The sequence below is a fragment of the Pecten maximus genome, chromosome 3, assembly GCF_902652985.1.
Source record: "Pecten maximus chromosome 3, xPecMax1.1, whole genome shotgun sequence".
Taxonomy (NCBI): Eukaryota; Metazoa; Mollusca; class Bivalvia; order Pectinida; family Pectinidae; genus Pecten; species Pecten maximus.
In genome coordinates, this window is record NC_047017.1 from 42,663,766 (window position 1) to 42,683,918 (window position 20,153).

Below are 20,153 nucleotides of genomic sequence, written 5' to 3' on the forward strand. Positions count from 1 at the left end.
GCACTGTACAGGGGTCGAACATAGAACCATGGCACTGTACAGGAATCGAACATAGAACCATTGCACTGTACAGGAATCGAACATAGCACCATGGCACTGTACATGAATCGAACATAGAACCACGGCACTGTACAGGAATCGAACATAGCACCATGGCACTGTACAGGAATCGAACATAGAACCACGGCACTGTACAGGAATCGAACATAGAACCATGGCACTTTACAGGGGTCGAACATAGAACCATGACACTGTACAGGAATCGAATATAGAACCATGGCACTGTACAGGGGTCGAACATAGAACCATGGCACTGTACAGGAGTCGAACATAGAACCATGGCACTGTACAGGAATCGAACATAGAACCATGACACTGTACAGGAATCGAACATAGAACCATGACACTGTACAGGGGTCGAACATAGAACCATGGCACTGTACAGGGGTCGAACATTGAACCATGGCACTGTACAGGGGTCGAATATAGAACCATGGCACTGTACAAGATCGAATATAGAACCATGGCACTGTACAGGGGTCGAATATAGAACCATGGCACTGTACAGGAATCGAACATAGAACCATGGCACTGTACAGGGGTCGAACATTGAACCATGGCACTGTACAGGGGTCGAATATAGAATCATGGCACTGTACAGAGGTACAGCGGTCGGGTATCGTGGTCCTACGTCCAATCCCTGTGTATCGTGGTCCTACGTTCGATCCCTGTGTATCGTGGTTGTACGTTTGATCCCTGTGTATCGTGGTCCTACGTTCGACCCCTGTGTATCGCGGTCCTACGTTTGATCCCTGTGTATCGTGGTCCTACGTTCGACCCCTGTGTATCGTGGTCCTACGTTCGACCCCTGTATATCGTGGTCCTACGTTCGACCCCTGTGTATCGCGGTCCTACGTTCGATCCCTGTGTTACATGTACATGAAGCTGTGACGGACCTGAACTTTGGTACTGAGGAGCTTTCACCATTAATTACCCTGGTTTTGGGCTGTTGGCCAGACGTACTCGTCACTGGTCGCTATAATTAGGATGCTATGTATGTCAATGTTGACAAGAGCACACGTACCATATATCGTAATAGTGTACATATACAGGGTGTGTTTACTTAACGTCAAATCAACAAATAAAACAGTCTATATATAGGAGTTTAAAACCAATCATCACATGTCGGGAACAGATTTAGGACGATTGTCGGGAACAGATTTAGGACGATTGTCCTTACCGATCCTGTGGCTTTCCATAGTTGGTTACTTTTGATGCTTGGCAACTTCAATTCTTCTTCTTTTTTTAACTTTTCACGTTGTTTTTTTTTTTTTTTTTTTGTAGATTTTGATGTTTGTAAACATTTGCTTTTGATGTTTGGTGAGATTTGTGACATACTGTTTAGTCACGCCTGTGTCGCGATTATATGACGCCGCCTTGACGTCACGCAGATCATTTGACCAAATTATACCAGCAGTGTGATATTGATGTATTGATTTGATGTATTGAGTGAAAATGTTTAATTATAAATCATTAAAAGTGATTTAGTTTTTCTTATGATGATAATATTCGTTAACCTTTCGTTAATATCACCATGTACATTGTATCCCCTCCCCCAGCCTAGGTGGAGTCTGGTTTTAAAATTCCAGAAAGTCTGGAACTTAACCGTGTCTTTGATGTAGAACAGGTGCACGTGAAGCGTTGATTTCCCGGTTTATTGTTGGATATTAAAAAAAACTTCCATGTGTTATCTGTATGTGATGGGTATTTTCCATTCCACCTCGCCGTCACACCAACCCAGGTCCGACTTTACATGTGGATATTAGTTTATGAGAAAACAGACTAAAACAAGTTAAATGTTATGTTTTATAAATGATATAAAACTAGATCGTGACACTGCTCATCGGTCATTTCCGATTTCCAAGTCCGGTTTCGTTTTACTTTGGGTGTAAACATTAAATAGAGGACACATTTTATAAAAACGACTCCAGAACAAGTGTGTGGAGACCTTAACTGTGATGAGGGCTGATCATACAAACTTCCATATATTCCGTAGGCCGTGTTTAAATCATTGTTTAAAGTGTTCCAAAAGGAAGAGATGACTTAAAAACTGGACATGATGTGATTTTTTATAGATATTTGTTGATAAAACCATTTTAACGCGTATACCTACTGTATACCTATATGACACCGGGCGGCGTGGGTGGTAAAACCTTTACCGCCCGTTTTACCAGCCTGATAACATTACAAACTTATGACATAACAGTTTCTGTCCGTGTCACTTTGATCAGTATTATCAATATACATGTTACAGATGGAATCCATTGGTAGAGAGTCGGCAAATTACCAAATTCCATTTGTAAATGACCGCTAAGAATCCATGGCAGATATCGGTTCCAGCGCTTTATTCTCCTCACAATGTGATCAATTTTACAATCATTTGTTGACAAAAGAGCTTCAGAGTCTCTCACATGAAATTTAACATATTTTTGCAGGATGATAATCTGCGAAAATCTAAGTAGATTTGGTGATGTTATCAAAAGGATTTCCAAAGTGCCCTTTAAAAATATTACCTTAACTTTATAAACCTTGAAGTTGGTCATCGAAAATATTTAAATGCCGTGCATGTTTTCAGCATGAGTAATTCTTGACACGAGCCTAGGTAAGTTATTACCAGGTAAATAGCGACCATCACCTTCCGTACATGGTACCCTAATCCAGTCTACATACATAAGGTGGCATACTCGTCCTCATACTCGTGGATGACCCCAAATGTCATCTATGCATATATGCATTTACATTTTACGAATGTGGTCCTATTCTCATTTTCAATTTTCATTTCATACAACGAAATGTGGCCTCATTTCATAACCCTGGTTCTCTAGTTTTACAAAGTATGATCGCCCATCATTTTTTATACAAATATTTTATTCCCCAGCATTATTAATCATATCTTATACCTGTCTTGTCTTTTTATCATTCTGTACAACATAGAGGTCCTCATTTCACCTATCATACCATTGTTCTCATTCTGTACAACATAGAGGTCCTCATTTCACCTATCATACCATTGTTCTCATTCTGTACAACAAAGAGGTCCTCATTTCACCTATCATACCATTGTTCTCATTCTGTACAACAAAGAGGTCCTCATTCCACCTATCATACCATTGTTCTCATTCTGTACAACAAAGAGGTCCTCATTTTACCTATCATACCATTGTTCTCATTCTGTACATCAAAGAAGTCCTCATTTCACCTATCATACCATTGTTCTCAGTTGTACAACAAAGAGGTCCTCATTTCACCTATCATACCATTGTTCCCAGTTGTACAACAAAGAGGTCCTCATTTCACCTATCATACCATTGTTATAATTCTGTACAACAAAGAGGTCCTCATTTCACCTATCATACCATTGTTCTCATTCTGTACAACAAAGAGGTCCTCATTTCACCTATCATACCATTGTTCTCAGTTGTACAACAAAGAGGTCCTCATTCCACCTATCATACCATTGTTTTCAGTTGTACAACAAAGAGGTTCTCATTTCACCTATCTATATCATTGTTCTCATTCTGTACAACAAAGAGGTCCTCATTTCACCTATCATACCATTGTTCTCAGTTGTACAACAAAGAGGTCCTCATTTCACCTATCATACCATTGTTATCATTCTGTACAACAAAGAGGTCCTCATTTCACCTATCATACCATTGTTCTCAGTTGTACAACAAAGAGGTCCTCATTTCACCTATCATACCATTGTTCTCATTCTGTATAACAAAGAAGTCCTCATTTCACCTATCAAACCATTGTTATCGTTCTGTATAACAAAGAAGTCCTCATTTCACCTATCATACCATTGTTATCTTTCTGTACAACAAAGAAGTCCTCATTTCACCTATCATACCATTGTTCTCATTCTGTACAACAAAGAGGTCCCCATTTTACCTATCATACCATTGTTCTCATTCTGTACAACAAAGAGGTCCTCATTTTACCTATCATACCATTGTTCTCATTCTGTACAACAAAGAGGTCCTCATTTTACCTATCATACCATTGTTCTCATTCTGTACAACAAAGAGGTCCTCATTTTACCTATCATACCATTGTTATAATTCTGTACAACAAAGAGGTCCTCATTTCACCTATCATACCATTGTTCTCAGTTATACAACAAAGAAATCCTCATTTTACCTATCATACCATTGTTCTCAATCTGTACAACAAAGAGATCCTCATTTCACCTATCATACCATTGTTATCATTCTGTACAACAAAGAGGTCCTCATTTTACCTATCATACCACTGTTATCATTCTATACAACATAGAGGTCATTTCACCTATCATACCATTGTTCTCATTCTGTATAACAAAGAGGTCCTCATTCCACCTATCATACCATTGTTATCATTCTATACAACAAAGAAGTCCTCATTCCACCTATCATACCATTGTTCTCAGTTGTACAACAAAGAGGTTCTCATTCCACCTATCATACCATTGTTCTCAGTTGTACAACAAAGAAATCCTCATTTCACCTACCATACCATTGTTATCATTCTGTACAACAAAGAGATCCTCATTTCACCTATCATACCATTGTTATCATTCTGTACAACAAAGAGGTCCTCATTTCACCTATCATGCCATTGTTATCATTCTGTACAACAAAGAAGTCCTCATTTCACCTATCATACCATTGTTCTCAGTTGTACAACAAAGAGGTCCTCATTTTACCTATCATACCATTGTTATCATTCTGTACAACAAAGAGGTCCTCATTTCACCTATCATACCATTGTTCTCAGTTGTACAACATAGAGATCCTCATTTCACCTATCATACCATTGTTCTCAGTTGTACAACAAAGAGGTCCTCATTTCACCTATCATACCATTGTTCTCATTCTGTACAACATAGAGATCCTCATTTCACCTATCATACCATTGTTATCATTCTGTATAACACTGAGATCCTCATTTCACCTATCATACCATTGTTCTCATTCTGTACAACAAAGAAGTCCTCATTTCACCTATCATACCATTGTTCTCAGTTGTACAACAAAGAGATCCTCATTTCACCTATCTATACCATTGTTCTCATTCTGTACAACATAAGAGGTCCTCATCTTATTGATCACCATTGTTTTACTCTTCAACACAAAAGACCTTCATATAAGTGTCCTCTATTACATACCCATATTCTGTAAAAAAAAACTACACGTCATAGCCTAATCGTTTATTAAATTCTCTCTGTCACATGGATAGCAATAAAACTTTTGGTTGATTTATCGTACAAACGTTTATTTGTACTAATTTAGCCATGTGTTCTCTTCCTGTGACACCCTTTGTCGCCATTGTAAGCTTACCATAATTTACATTACATAGTGTATTGTTTATCAAGCTTTTGAATTTTTTTCTTGTCTTTTCCGATAATTGTTCAAGTTAATCATATATACGTACTTAATGTGACGAAAATATGACGAAAATATGACTACAAAATTAATGTTTTTTCTAATTTGAGTACAAATTTCAATAACATTTGTATTTTTAACGAATATTATATTTCATTTTCATATTCTGAATAATATTTGATAAATATGCCCTGTACAACTACCGTTCTGTAGAAAGCCTTGGTGATGGCTAAGTGTAACGCTTGTACAATCACTTAAAAGACAGTTTCGTCTATGATAAATCAAGCACACCCAATAACATGTCGATCTGTAGTAAATTCAGACGATCATCAAACAACATACTACGAGCTGACATTAGTATTTAAGATCAATTTACCGAGAGAACGCTGTCTATACGTCAACTTATGTAATCAAATATAATTTGTGATTTCAGAATCTAATTTATTCTTTATTCTTCTTCCGTTTATCTCTATTTCAATCTTGATTTCCAACTACGTGAAGTGATTACATTTACGAGCTCCAAACGAGTTCCGTGTCACCTAATGATATCAACATACTGCTTGAGTGAAGAAGTAGACGAGCACTCGCCGGAAGCCAATGGTCCTGGTACTAATAAATCACGTGGTGATGGAAACAGCATTATAGTAGCGTCTCCGAGAAGTGAATTTAGTCAAGCTGTCTCAATTGTTTATGTAATGGCTGAAAGATCAAAGATCTACTCTCCGAGATCAGGTGGTCATAGCAGGTGGGACAATCAAACTTCCTCTTCCTAAGAAACAGTTACGCGATCGTTCCTGGTCCCCAGTTCAACATGTTCTTTACTCCTAAACATAAAGGAAAGCATTGCAGAATTGTTTTTTTTTAATCCATTATTACTTTTCCTTGGGACATTTTTATGAGAGGACTTTCCTTAAGGAACGTTCATGAAACTAGAAAATGTCTATGCCCCCGCTGCCATTGACACCCAGAAACAAAGTTTGGTGAGGATCGCATCAGCAGCTCCTCCGATTATAGCTAGTTACACCGCATTGGGACGGGCATGGGGATAACACTATATGACCCCTGAATCTGATTGAACCATTCTGACCACATGAGTGGAAACAAACAAGTTCTGACCAATCGTAAAAATTACAGCATTTACTTCATTTCTGTATGACGTAGTTTTTGCACGCCAATCTGATACGACTTAGACTTTATCGAGAAACATACTAAATAAAATATCCGGCTATAGCTTGTTGATATGCAACTCTAATCCATATACTGTCCACTTCTCACTTGTATGTGGTCCGTTTCAACTCGTAACGCACATAACGTCAGATTTGACCACAATGCCGGACATTGGTCAAGATCGTTTACGTACGAGTAGGATTAAGGTCAAACGATCGACTGAAGTACAATCCCTAGTTGGAGGTCGCCGTCCCAAGTCGAACTTCCGGCTTGTATATAGCCGGAAGCATGAGCGGCCATGGACAGTGTTCCTCTCCATGGCACTCGTTTAATATGTATACAATGCATCTAGCAATATGTCGCTGAGAACACAAATATATGGATTACATGTATATTAACGTGTACACCGTTTGTCTTTACTCGGGCTTAGGTATCTTTATCGAGTGTTTTATAAACTATGGTTTTAGTTGTACAGGTCTGTGTGGGTCTGTGTGTCAGTATGATCAAAGTCTTACAGAAGATATCAAACACATGTGTATGTTTGTTTTCTATATTTTTTTTATTTTGCTATAAAATGTCAGTACAAAAATTCATAAATTGGACAACATGAAAAAAATTGGAAGCAGTAATATTGATGCCGTATTTGTAACGATTTTGTAATAATATTATTTGCATTGCATGTCTTGTATACTCGGTCACAAGGGTAGAGGTTGGCCATACCAAGTGATCAACAAGATATCCTACTCGGAACACAATATTTAAACAATAAAAAATTCAGACCATATAATAAAACATAAACATTTTATCACATCGGGTCCACTATGATTTCGGTTAACACAAAGATTTACAGGATTTTTAAATGTTCTGGAAACATTTTATAAGATACCGAAAATACTTGTATAAGTTACCAACATCTTGTTATGTGCTTGGAAGTCAAACTCTACCCAGGTGACGGGTATTTTATAGGCCACATTTACACTTTCATATTATCACACATAAACGCATGTATTACACCTCGGTCACGTGACCCGCACGTACAAACAAGACTAATTCAGCTAAATTAGTTTTAAAATTATCAACACTTGAAACAGAAAACAGAAGTAGTGACAAGGATAAGGCTTCATTTAGCTGAAAAAAATGAACACATTTAAAAACTTTAACAAAACACGGCCATAGCGGTTGCTATTGGTTCAAGCTTGCAAGTGACAAATAGCTTAAAAAATATCAAACAAGACTAATAATAGTTACGAATAAGGCGCCACCTATTGACTAAAATCCATTAAAATAGCACGACACTAGAACATGTACAACTCGACTTTATCGCAACATACAACAAAAATAATACTGGCAGAGGAAACCCCTTCACACATTCTCTCGAATGTCAAATAAATACATTAAAATTGAAATAAAATGTTTGTGTACTCGAAATCAAACCGTCCAGCAGTACATAAGCACGTCAAACACCAAGTTAGAACTAGATCTTTCCTCATAAATCCACGATTTTTATGAACATATGAAACGTATTTTCATAAACTCCATAAGAAATCAAGAACTTTTTTTTCCTCATTTCAATGCACCTTATCAGCGTCCTTGGAAGCAGATCTGGTTGTGGAGATCTAGAGAGAAATAAGTGTGGGAGAATTCACGTTTTCCGAGCTGCTCTCACTGGTAGTTCTGTTGGCCTCGGTCCCACAACTGGACGTAGGCCCGTTAGTGATAGGGGTCAGTCCAGTATGGTCAACCATGCTATCCATGGCAAAGTAAAATCCGTTAGAGGGAGTTGTAATGGGAATTCCAGTAGCACTTGTCACGGAAACCTTCTTACGACTCTCGGATTTGACGATGTCCAGAGAGCTAGGTCTAATTCCAGTCGTGCTGGTTGTTGTTCCCTTTCCCATGGGACAGGTTGTTGATGTCCCGTCCACCCCGGGCTCTTTCTTCACCTTCACCTTGGATGGCATTGTGATTGATGGCGATGGATTTTGGTGCTGCTGTCGACATCCTTCGTCCAGTTTACAGAGAGGCTGGTGAGCCTGAAGTAGAAACTCCAATTGGTCCTTCTGCTGTTGAAGTTGTTGGATTTCTGATTCAAGATCGTCTCTCTCGCTTTCTAATTGGTCGGTTTCCTGCAATACAACAAATGTCCTAGGTAAATCTTTGATTCCAAAAATGTGAAAATAATTCAAAGTTTTTGAAATGGTTACATGTTCGCCATATACAAATACAGTGTATTTCCCATGAAGAAACAATTACTGAACAATAGTTGTACTTTAACAACATCAATTCCATCAATATTTTCACCACTAGATATCATATGATTTAAACATATCATTAGTTTTGAGAGTTACTAACAACTTACCCCAGTAAGTCGGTTTGTGTGGTCCACTCGTCTTTGCCGACATTTTGCCGCGGCCACTTTGTTCCTTTCCCGTCGTACGCGTCGCCTTTCTTCTTCTTCAGGAGAAAGCTGGAAAACACAAATAAAATAAATAATTAGGTAAATATTTACAACATGATGTCACCTTGAAAGAGGGCTTTGACAAGTAAGTAATATGTAGATGTATATACATATTTGTATATACACTCATAAAATACAAATGAGAAATATTTCAGAAATGTAAGGTCAGTTGTCAATCCATCAAACTCTCAATACATTTCTGAAGGGTCAATTTCCAATATGTCATAAGATATCAATTACTGCCGACAGCCGGATTACCATATGTAAAAACATTGTGTGACCGCTGGCTATTTTATGATAGATGGGTACAAATATGGTGACGGGCTAACCACTCATTTTTTTGCTGCCTGAAGGTTTTATTTTAAAACAAGTTTCATCCAAGTTACACTAAAGCATGGTGTTTGGGTTGAGCCAGGTCAACCCTCGCCAGATGTTATCAACTGTAAACCATTACTTGTGCACACGCCCGGCTGCACACTGTCTATATATCACATGTCACCCTTTTAAAAATATTACCGGAAAAGAAATACACGTGTTATAATTTAATTGTAGATGCAATAGGGTTCACCTGGGGCTACGGACACCTGGGACAATTAATTACATTTTCACCAAGGTTTGCGGTTGTGCCGTAAAATAATAACAATTTCCAACTTACTTTGACATCCCTTGCCCCACGCCTTTTGCGGCCCGGGGGGACGGAGGTTGTGACCTGGGGGTACATTGGATCACTGGACTTGCTGGCACTGGATCCGTCGGACAATTCAATTCTTGACCTCTTGGCTACTGGCACCCATTCTGGGTCGGAGGCAGAGTTACTGTCACCGTAGTCACCGTAGGCGTCGTTTGACCGCTCTGACGTCACAACGGGGTCAACGATGGGGGGTACGAATCCACTCTGGGTGTGGGGGTCCTGTCCCGTTGAAGCATTGACCGCTGGCACGGCCTGTAGTTCGATAAATGTTCGCTCAATGTTGGCCAGGGTGGTAGGTGTAAGACTAGGCATAGATGTGATTCCACTGACGAAGGAGTTTGATGGCACGGAATACTACAACACACAAAGGATCGACACATAAGTAATCATCTCGTAAAATAAAAGTTCAATAACTAATGTCCAACCTTTTGTTATGATGACATTAAATAGGTTTAAACCTAAACTGGTACAGGAGTTTGGACAGATAAATGTTAACCAATTTGAAAAGAAAATTCGAGATATTTTACATATTTTATCTTTTAGTCTTGGATTTAATAAAATACTATTTTATATATGTACATGTCATTTATCATACAAGTGTTGGCATGTACAAATCAATGTTTTGTTGTTGTTATGTTTTACTGAAGTACATGTTTTCCAGAAAAATAACCTAGTTGTCTTCTCGATACGAAGACAAAAAACTTTTCAGAACTTTTAAAAAGTTTGTAAGTTTTCTGATGAGCTATACCTGTGAAACAAATTGAAGATTTGCATTTATAAATGAAAGTGTAGTAAATCCAGAGGATGGTGACAGTGTCACAAAATGTACATACCGGCGACGGTCTATGATTGTGAGCATGATATTGATGCATTTGATGATGTGAGTTTCGGTTGTAGTACGAGTTATGGTTATAATGCCACATGTTGCAGAGTTAATCCAAACACTACACAACTAAATCCAAACACCTCGGCCGACCTGTTATGACCTTTCTATAATCCCGGAAAATACTGTTATCGCCTAAACACATTCATTCACACACTAATGCAGTGACAAAATGCTATGGATGTAAGTTTAACACTTGTATATGTATGCCTCATGTCACATGTATTTCGACACTCTGCGCATGCGCCAGAGGTCATGACCCCTAATTCGTTCTGGTTGGCTGTTCAAGCAACCGGTCTTTGTTACACACTTGCCAGGCCCGGCTTTATTCATGTGCTTGGTGTGTATATATATAGGTCATGTGGGTTTTTATAACAAGGAAACCCACAACTATGTCAACAGATCACCAACAAAGCCAATGGTTTTATTTAAAATAGAAAACAGAAAAATAAAACAAGGCAAAATAGCAAAATCAAAAATAAACTAAAGCAGATTTTACGATAATAACTTACTGAGCTATTTACCGACGCAGCACTGGCCATGGACGACAAAATGTCCGCCACGTATTTTGATTCCTCGCTGTAATTTTCTCCCTTTTCAAACATTCTGGCAAAAAACTCCAGTAATTGTATCGTTCACGTAGAGTCACCTGTCAAATAGTTGTGTTGACAGTCACTTTTCTAGTCAGTAGGTGTACAGTAAGGCTATTGTTGGCTTCCGGAGGTCTGGGACATAGGCTTCCCTAGTATGACTCACTCGTGGTTCAAAGAATGTTAGCTGGAATATACCCACTACAACTTATATACATGGTGATTCAATGATCGAGAACTAGCATGACTCACTCCGCTATATTTAGCCAAGTGACATCATATTCTATCTTCGGATTGGACTCGTGTGTATAGCAATGGCAACTCTAGAGGAGTGTCAAATGGAAATTCATTCGGAAAATATCACGTGGTACACCCAAATAAGGAATCTCCTTGACGGCGAGTGACGTCAATGCTAATGTTTATTAAGTTGTTTACGCACATGGCCTAACAATACCACATACGTATATGTGTGTATTCAGCCGTAGCCTGATAAACAAGTCAAAATATAGAATTCACCATAGAAGAAGCGTGCCCGTTTAAGGAATGTACTATTTAAGGTTTTGAACGATGACTAATATTTTGGGGAACACTGTTTGACTGGGAGTTTGGTGACCTGGATACATGTGTGTGACCCACTGAACATGTAAATGAGGTGTGATTTGGCGGCGGAACGTTATCGGGGCTCATTCAAACCAGTTTCCTAAACCCCAAATATAATGTTCAAAACATCTCATTAGCCCTGACTTTTTCTGTAAATGCTATAATAATAAATACATATGGTGTATCATGTAGGACGTACCGTATATTGACCATAATGTGTAGGTCTAAATATATCCCAGACTTTGAACATTACACCTACTATATACAGTATATCGTACGATATGGAAAATGATGCGTATAAAACCATATATGTAGGTATCATCTTAATATGTATATGCCATGTTGAGAAAGTGATTTGATAGGGAGAACTTTTTGAGAAAGATAATCAAGGAGGTGTTTTAATTATTTCGTATGTCGGTATACTTATACAAGGGACGTACGTACATAGATCACATAGATCACTCTAAGGTATATTTATATGCATGCACGTGTTCGACTTTATATGTAACAACGACGTTTACATTCTGTACACACAAAAAAGTATGCAGTTAATACTCTATGGGAAAAAACTAGTTTATAAACACTAGCTATTAATTAGAAAATATAGTTTATTGGAATTATTTAAGTATATAAATATAATAGATGAATAAAAATGGGAAAGTGGAATTTCTTTTTTTATCATTATATTCATTGGATATTTTGAAACCGTACTACATGGTATCCAGGTAAACTTAAGTGTTTGAATTGGCCTAGATTTTATACCTTACTCGGCTAAACAACATACATCCCGAGGCATTTTCCATACCTGGATCACAATGTACAGCGGGACAAGTGGGTCAGGTAAAAATAGCTTAGCTCTATTCAAATTAAGTCCCAGTACAGCGACGTTATAAGCTTGGTACGTGATCCCCTGTGTAAACCCGAGGTTACTTTGTAGATCGTGATTGAAAATATCGTCATATTTCTTTGGTTATTTCGTAATTTAACCAGAGATCGATAATATAGTGTATATTATAAATTTTAATATATTGTTATTTAGTTCCGTGACAATTATAATGTGATTTTTATGTGCGAAATCTATAAATAATAAATCATAACAGGGACTTACATTTTACAGATATCATATCTAAACCTGTGGTCATACACATGTAATAATTTTGGAAAAAAACATTAAGGGCGGTAAAACTATCCAAGTTATGAAAAATCGGTTAGACTTGCTCATGTCCTGTTGGTAATATGCTCTATATACGTATACTCCCTGAGTTACTATACAAAATGAAAAATATGGTACCACCCAGGAATTCCTAAATAAAAGTCTAGGTAATATAGTAAATAAAAATGTCAGATACCCCCTAACAAACAGTCACGACTTTACCTCAGACTTCACAGTAGAAATTCATATCTGTCCTGTTTTCTACGCTCATCAAATATATAACAGAGATATTTGCAAGGAGATCATCGGTCATTTTCGAACATCTGTAAGAAGCATCTCTCGAAAAAAAAGGACTCGGTTTCTCCTAGTCACTATGGATGTAGAGAACGACATCTTGACATAATTTTTACGATATAAAGTACAACCGCATTCTCTAAAATGATGTATGTGTACTGTACATGGTTTTATATATTTTCGACAGTCATGTCTGTATGTGGATCTCCTTGTGAAAATGCCTTTTCTTTTCTTACTTGATTGTAATATTGATATCAGAGGTTTAAATGATTTAAAGATTTGAACTGAATTAATGTTAATGAAATATCGTTGGATATATAATTATCTGATAACCGGATCTGTCTCGCCATTTTTCGAAATTTGCAAAAATTGATAGTACGTAATACTTCATTATTACATTTGTGAGACATTGTTTTTCTTTCTTCTTTTTTTTTATTATCTGTTGTTGGGATGTAGCAATTAAGTTACTAGACATACAATTCTACCATTTACTGACAATTTGATGTATACATTATATATATTGGAGGGAGGGGCGTTGATAATATCACAATCTGTGCCAAAACTGTTGTCTATTCTTAGGAAATAAAATAAGTTTAAACTGTTTTGGTCAATTTAATTAGAATCTCCATGGTCATTTTCACTACGTTAAATGAACATCTAACAACATCCCATAAGGGGTCACGTCAGGGTGACCTTCTGGATTAGCCAATCAAATGACTACTTCCAGAATCTTGGAAGTGAATTTTATATGTGCGAATTAGCATGAGTAGAGAATATATCTTGCATTATCTGTCAATTTCTTTCGAGTCATTTCGTCCCATCAAGCATATATATCTACATAATATATGATGTGCCGAAATGGTTTGCTTCAGATGCATGCTGTGACGAAATGGTTTGCTTCAATTTCATCGACAAATAGACAATTCGCCCTGAAAAGTGACATACAAATATCTCAAAGGTCATCAGAACGTGACCCCATATGGGATGTTGTTAGATACTCATGTAACGTAGTGAGAATGACCATCTTGATTTTAATTATTCTTGGGAAATAAAATAAGTTTAAACTAATCTTCACTTTCAGTATTAATTTTGTGACATACTTGTAAGATGTTTTTTTTTTTTACACTTTCGTTTTGTTAACCTCGATTTATGTCTAATCAGATCACCGTTAACTGGCACACCCTACATGTTCATTTTCCCAGCCAGCTTGGAAAAACATATACTTGTACATCCATTTTTGTATTTAAGACTTTTTAATATGCATCATCATTTGTATTTCAATATAATTGTGAGATTAGCATTAATTTCCGCACCGTAAACATACGTACGGCCATTGTGTTTATCCACATTATAATGAACCCAAATGGAAACTGACTGATGACGAAATAGTGTAAACAACTTATTGAATTATCCACCAAAAGAACATCTTTTATAGTTATGCTCCCCGGGTATATTGTCTCTTTACACGTATTTATTACTTTTTGATATTGTCAATGTTATGTAAATTTGTATAATAATGTATTTGTATGATGCTGATGAGTCGGAAAACTCAAAATTAATAAACAACTTTAACTTAAAGATGATTATTTCCTTTGACTAGGATTGTCGAATTCAACAATAGTAAGATATAAAAATAGAATTACAGCCGATCGGTATATCTGAGAGTTTTTTTTATGTTGTTAGTTGTTTATTAGCGGCCATGTTACGCAGTATTCTATTTTACCACAATCCTGTAGTCCCTGATATTCCAGATCTACATGCGTCTCACTAATTTGTTCATTAGATAAATCAGACATCCCCAAGAGCTCAGACAAATTATTGTCCACCATTACACAGTCGGGGAACTAAAAACGCTCGTTATATTAACATTGTTAATCGTTATTTCCGTCCCGGTCTGTAATTATTTACAACCAGGAAGCTTAATTGCTTTACCGTTTTTTGTTTTCTGTTTGTTTATTTTTTTTCAATGCGAGTATTTTTATTTTATTTTTATAGCGCACCTTAGTTACGACCGAATACGTATACGTCAGATGTATACTCGGAACCCCTCGGGCTTTATAACTGTCAATTCCGTTTTGACGTCATCATTGGTCGGTGCGCCTTTGGTAAGTAACAACAACCGTATTCCGAAAATATTCCAAGCATCTGTCACTTCCTGATTGAAATGAATAGGTTATAATATGGATAGCAAAATAACATAGCGCTCGGAGGCGTACTTAATTATATAATAATAATAATGTATGATGATGATTTAGTCAATAAAGAAACAACTTACGTGTTTTCGGATTCCGACGAACTTTGTTACACACAAATACGGTTATCGACTGTGACGGGGTTCTTACAACGAGGAAGTACCGTAACATAATCATTAATCCAGACTGATAGTGTCCAACTTCTCTGTATGATCAGAACCGTCAGTTTACCGCACAGGGACTTAAGAATTTGCTACAGTCTACATGTATTTGGACTTTCCCTAGTGTGTATAGCACAATTTGAGACGGGTTTTTTTTGGGGGGGGGGAGCGCTACATTAAAATTCGTATATATGAACACCGGGGGTGTCAGTTTTACCGAATTTTAATCTAGTCCCTCCAAAACATCTCAAAATGTGCTATACACACTAGGTGAAGTCCAAATACATATAGACTGTAACAAAATTTCAAGTCCCAGTGGTTTACCAAAGAGATGTCATTGTAATCTCAGCTAGAAAAGAGGCAGACTTGAGCAAGTCTACCAGTTTTATAAGTGACAACAGAGTGCGAATAGATTGAGAAAATTAATTATTTAAAATAGCTATAAGTTTTTCTTGCTCTTATCATATTGTATGACATAATTAAAACAGAACCAGACCAGTGATAGGGCCATGTTAAAGAGCTATATAGTATATCCCTATATATACACCTGGCCAGTGTAGTGGACATCATTGGTGATGAATGAAGATGTCGACACTGACCTGTTACTAAGACTGGGATGGTCAACAGAGTGGGTGTTGGAATCTCCACGGATTATAAAACTTACTTGTAATCAACAGGAAGGAACTAGGGAGGGAGGGGCCATGTCATTTTTCACCAAGAATGTGACTCGGATTGTCCTGGGGTTCAGATAGTAGGGCGACAATATTATAGGTGTAATATAGCGGGGTCCAACGGCGTTTGGAGATGTAATGTGGTGTGAGTGAGAGACTATTCAAACTTTTTGTGTGTGTGTTTTTTCCCCGATAACACTATAGACTATTACGACTGCGGATCGAAGACTATCATCTATTTTTACACACACATGAGGTATTCTGAGCACCTCCTCAGAATTTCGTGTGAAATGCGCAATGACTTTGCAAAATAAAAATAGGTCTGATGAAAGATAAGGCTATGACCGCTAGTTACACTAATGTCTGTGGTGTGAAATCCACCCAGCTACTTGATGGGACGGGGTAGGGCGTGTGGGGTGTGTGCGTAAGGGGGGCGTGTGCATACACGCGTATGTGGATAGTGTACTTGTGCATGTATTGGAGATGCGTGTTGATGTTTCGCCAAATGCGCAGTTAATGTACTTCACTATTTATATACACACGTAAGATATATTCTGGGCATCTTGTACAAAGAAGAAATGATGATTAAGATATAATACAAAAATCGTAGATATTCCCTACTATTTGTTAGTAAGTAGACAAGGTTTTACTGACAAATACATGTTTTAATTAGGAGTCCATGCTAACCCACACTGATATATCACTAGTTTTTAGGCTTTTTAAGATATACAAGATTGAAGTTTAAACTTCTGCTAGCCCGAGTTTTCTCTGGCCCTGTCACCATGTCTGGTGTAGGGCCCCTACACCAGACATGGTGACAGGGCCAGAGAAAACTCGGGCTAAACTTCTGCATGGTCTAGTCACATAAAATGGTTCCTCATGTTGTCATACACGGAATGGCTACAAGTTTTGCGGATTTTGACTGACATATATTTACAAATATGTATAAAGACAGTTTAAGACATATTTTCTCGACCACCCAGCATCGCTATGTACCACCCCACCCCACCCCACCCCCTCGTCTCGTAATCTTGATTATAAATCAATGATATATATTGACAGACGAGGGGAGTACCTGTGACCCAACTATCAAACCTCTTTCACCTACTGTCCGGCCTTCAAACCTATCACTGCCTACACTTACATGATATACACAAAGACTTTTATAATTTCCGGTTTTTGTATGTTTATGTAATTTAAGTTACAATATGGAAGTGTGTATATTTCCTGGTTAGGTAACGCCCACCCACCCGGTACAACTGTCGAGTTGTATAATCTGGGCGTGTCTGTATAATCACCTTACACATGGGCGTTACATCCTGTAAACTCAACAACATTTATAGTTTATTATCAATGAATGCAGCATATGGCGAGTTAAATCCGTCACAACACACGAAGATATCGATATGGAATTCACCAGAGTCGTATGATTTACATGCTATCGAGTACACCTATGGCCTGACATCTTAAAACATGTAAATCCTGATGTCGCGTGTCATCATTGAAGATTTTTTTTTTCACTTCTGACAATGAATGATACCATCTTGTCTTGTTTTTCGGCATAACGTTGATTCTGACGAGAAGTTGTACAAAGCACGTGTTTTTTGTTTGTTTTTGTTTTTGTTTTTCTCTTTTGAAATCCAGGATGTGTAAATGATAAGGTTTACACATCATATGAGAAGCGTACAAGGCGATGGCGCTGTGGACAGCGCTTTCGACTCTAGCTAAGACGACTGCCCGGAGTTCGATTCCCTGACAATGCCACTCCAGTAACTTCCAACACAAAGTCCAAACTTGTTCCATAAATATTGTGAAAAAACTAAATGACACACTGAAATAAATTTCAAATAGGAAACGAGGTGTTTGGTTAAGTCAATTTGTACACGCAGTGCATTTACCTTCTGTATTAGTTTCTTAGATTAGAAATTCTTGTCTATTTGTTTTTGTGAATCGATCGCATCTATGTGAAAAAAGTGGATATTTAGAGCAGCTTCCGGAGTAGCATTATGTATAAGCTACACAACCAGGGAAGGCTGGTATGTTACTAATCAGGAAAGAAAAGTTAACGGGAAAATTAAGTCGACTGTTGACGTAAAAACATCAACGACAAACACATGCTGTTTATATGTATACAACTGTTCTATAATCATTGAATTTAACCTTGAACTTGTTTATATGCGAACAAGTCTGAAGATTTTTAAAAAGTATGATATGGACTACATCAAACACTATCGCTATATACTTACACACAGGCACGAAATCCCAACCAACGGTCTATATATACTTACGGTATGTAGGTCAACCCCTGTTTATAACTAAAGTTTATATAAGAAAATACGTACCCTTATTGTCTTCGTAAAAAGCTATATCCTTTTGTCCAGATAAAATGGAAATGACTATATGCCACCGTTACATACACCTTTTGTATGGTAAAATCAGGTTCTAAATATAGTGTTTATCTCAACACGGTATGCCCGGATCGTGTCCAGGGCACGACACATGGGAGTGGCCGGTCGGGTGTTTTGAGTTACCAATACAGGACATATTTTATTATCTCAATCAGCTGATCATATTATTGAGTAAGGAAGTGTTCAACAAAGTCAGCTGATTACGTTTCACACATGTTGTACCCGATGAACTCAGTCATTTGATCGGTAAACAACTTGTATTAAAGTTATAACGGGGTTGTTACCGTCAAACGTACGTCCTGTTTTGAGTACGGACCAGACATCCGACCCGGGAAAGGTACTTCCCTCCCGACGTACTACAGTAATCCGACTTACGGCAGTCCAGTAGACTCGGACACGTCAACGTATTCCTACATATCACCGTGTGATGAACGTGATGAACGTTATACAGTAAAACTTTGTTACCTTTTCGTATTCTTTCTAAAGTTTTGACATTTTCCACTTTATAGAGATCGTTGCAGGGCGGTAGCGATTGTGCTAGGGTTTTAAAGGGATTGAGAGATAAAACGTTGTTTCTGCAATGAAGGACTCGGTATAGAGTGATGACTTACCGTTTTTTATGACGGACCCGATACGGATTAATGACTTACCGTTTTGTAGGATATGACGACTCCGGTACGGATTAATGACTTACCGTTTTGTAGGAGATGACGACTCCGATACGGACCAATGAATTTTCCTTTTGTGGGAGATTACGACTCCGATACAGACTGATGACTTACCGTTTTGTAGGAGATGACAACTTCGGTACGGACTGATGACTTACCGTTTTGTAGGAGATGGCGACTCCGGAACGGACTGATGACTAACTGTTTTGTAGGAGATGACGACTCCGGTACGGACTGATGATTTACCGTTTTGTAGGAGATGGCGACTCCGGAACGGACTGATAATTTACCGTTTTGTAGGAGATGGCGACTGCAGTACGGACTGATGACTTTCTGTTTTGTAGGAGATGACGACTCCGGTACGGACTGATGATTTACCGTTTTGTAGGAGATGACGACTCACTGATGACCTACCGTTTTGTAGGAGATGAAGACTCAATGATGACCTACCGTTTTGTAGGAGATGACGACTCCGGTACGGACTGATAATTTACCATTTTGTAGGAGATGGCGACTCTGGTACGGACTGATAGTTTACCGTTTTGTAGGAGATGGCCACTCCGGTACGAACTGATGACTTACCGTTTTGTAGGAGATGACGACTCACTGATGACTTACCGTTTTGTAGGAGATGACGACTCACTGATGACTTACCGTTTTGTAGGAGATGACGACTCACTGATGACTTACTGTTTTGTAGGAGATGACGACTCCGGTACGGACTGATGACTTACTGTTTTGTAGGAGATGACGACTCCGGTACGGACTGATGACTTACTGTTTTGTAGGAG

General features: G+C 37.9%; 1 protein-coding gene and 1 long non-coding RNA gene across 5 annotated transcripts in view; one reads left to right on the plus strand and one right to left on the minus strand.

Moving 5' to 3' along the window:
- LOC117324257 overlaps positions 1 to 20,153 on the plus strand; it is a 60,350-nt gene that overhangs the window by 38,601 nt on the left and 1,596 nt on the right. Inside the window, exon 2 of the long non-coding RNA XR_004531946.1 lies at positions 15,258 to 15,367. This is a non-coding gene — a long non-coding RNA (uncharacterized LOC117324257). The remainder of the gene's footprint in view (positions 1 to 15,257; positions 15,368 to 20,153) is intronic.
- LOC117324254 (fos-related antigen 1-like) lies at positions 7,130 to 18,735 on the minus strand. 4 transcript variants are annotated; one of them, XM_033880028.1, is made up of 4 exons: positions 18,629 to 18,735; positions 9,707 to 10,096; positions 8,953 to 9,060; positions 7,130 to 8,719 (listed from the first exon to the last, which is right to left on the minus strand). In XM_033880028.1, exons 2-4 carry the CDS (start codon positions 10,052 to 10,054, stop codon positions 8,210 to 8,212), a joined length of 966 nt encoding a protein of 321 aa, XP_033735919.1. In that variant the 5' UTR covers positions 10,055 to 10,096; positions 18,629 to 18,735; the 3' UTR covers positions 7,130 to 8,209. The 4 variants fall into 4 exon arrangements, with proteins under 4 accessions (XP_033735919.1, XP_033735917.1, XP_033735918.1 ...); XM_033880026.1 differs by lacking the exon at positions 18,629 to 18,735 and adding an exon at positions 11,138 to 11,408; XM_033880027.1 differs by lacking the exon at positions 18,629 to 18,735 and adding an exon at positions 10,576 to 10,816.

Coding starts and splice junctions, on each gene's coding strand:
- LOC117324254 (XM_033880025.1), bottom strand. CDS start 10,601: ATGCTCACAATCATAGACCGTCGCCGGTATGTACATTTTGTGACACTG. Junction 10,097..10,490: donor ATCTTCAATTTGTTTCACAG/GTATAGCTCATC, acceptor TGTGTGTTGTAG/TATTCCGTGCCATCAAACTC. Junction 8,720..8,952: donor ACACAAACCGACTTACTGGG/GTAAGTTGTTAG, acceptor GTTGTATTGCAG/GAAACCGACCAATTAGAAAG.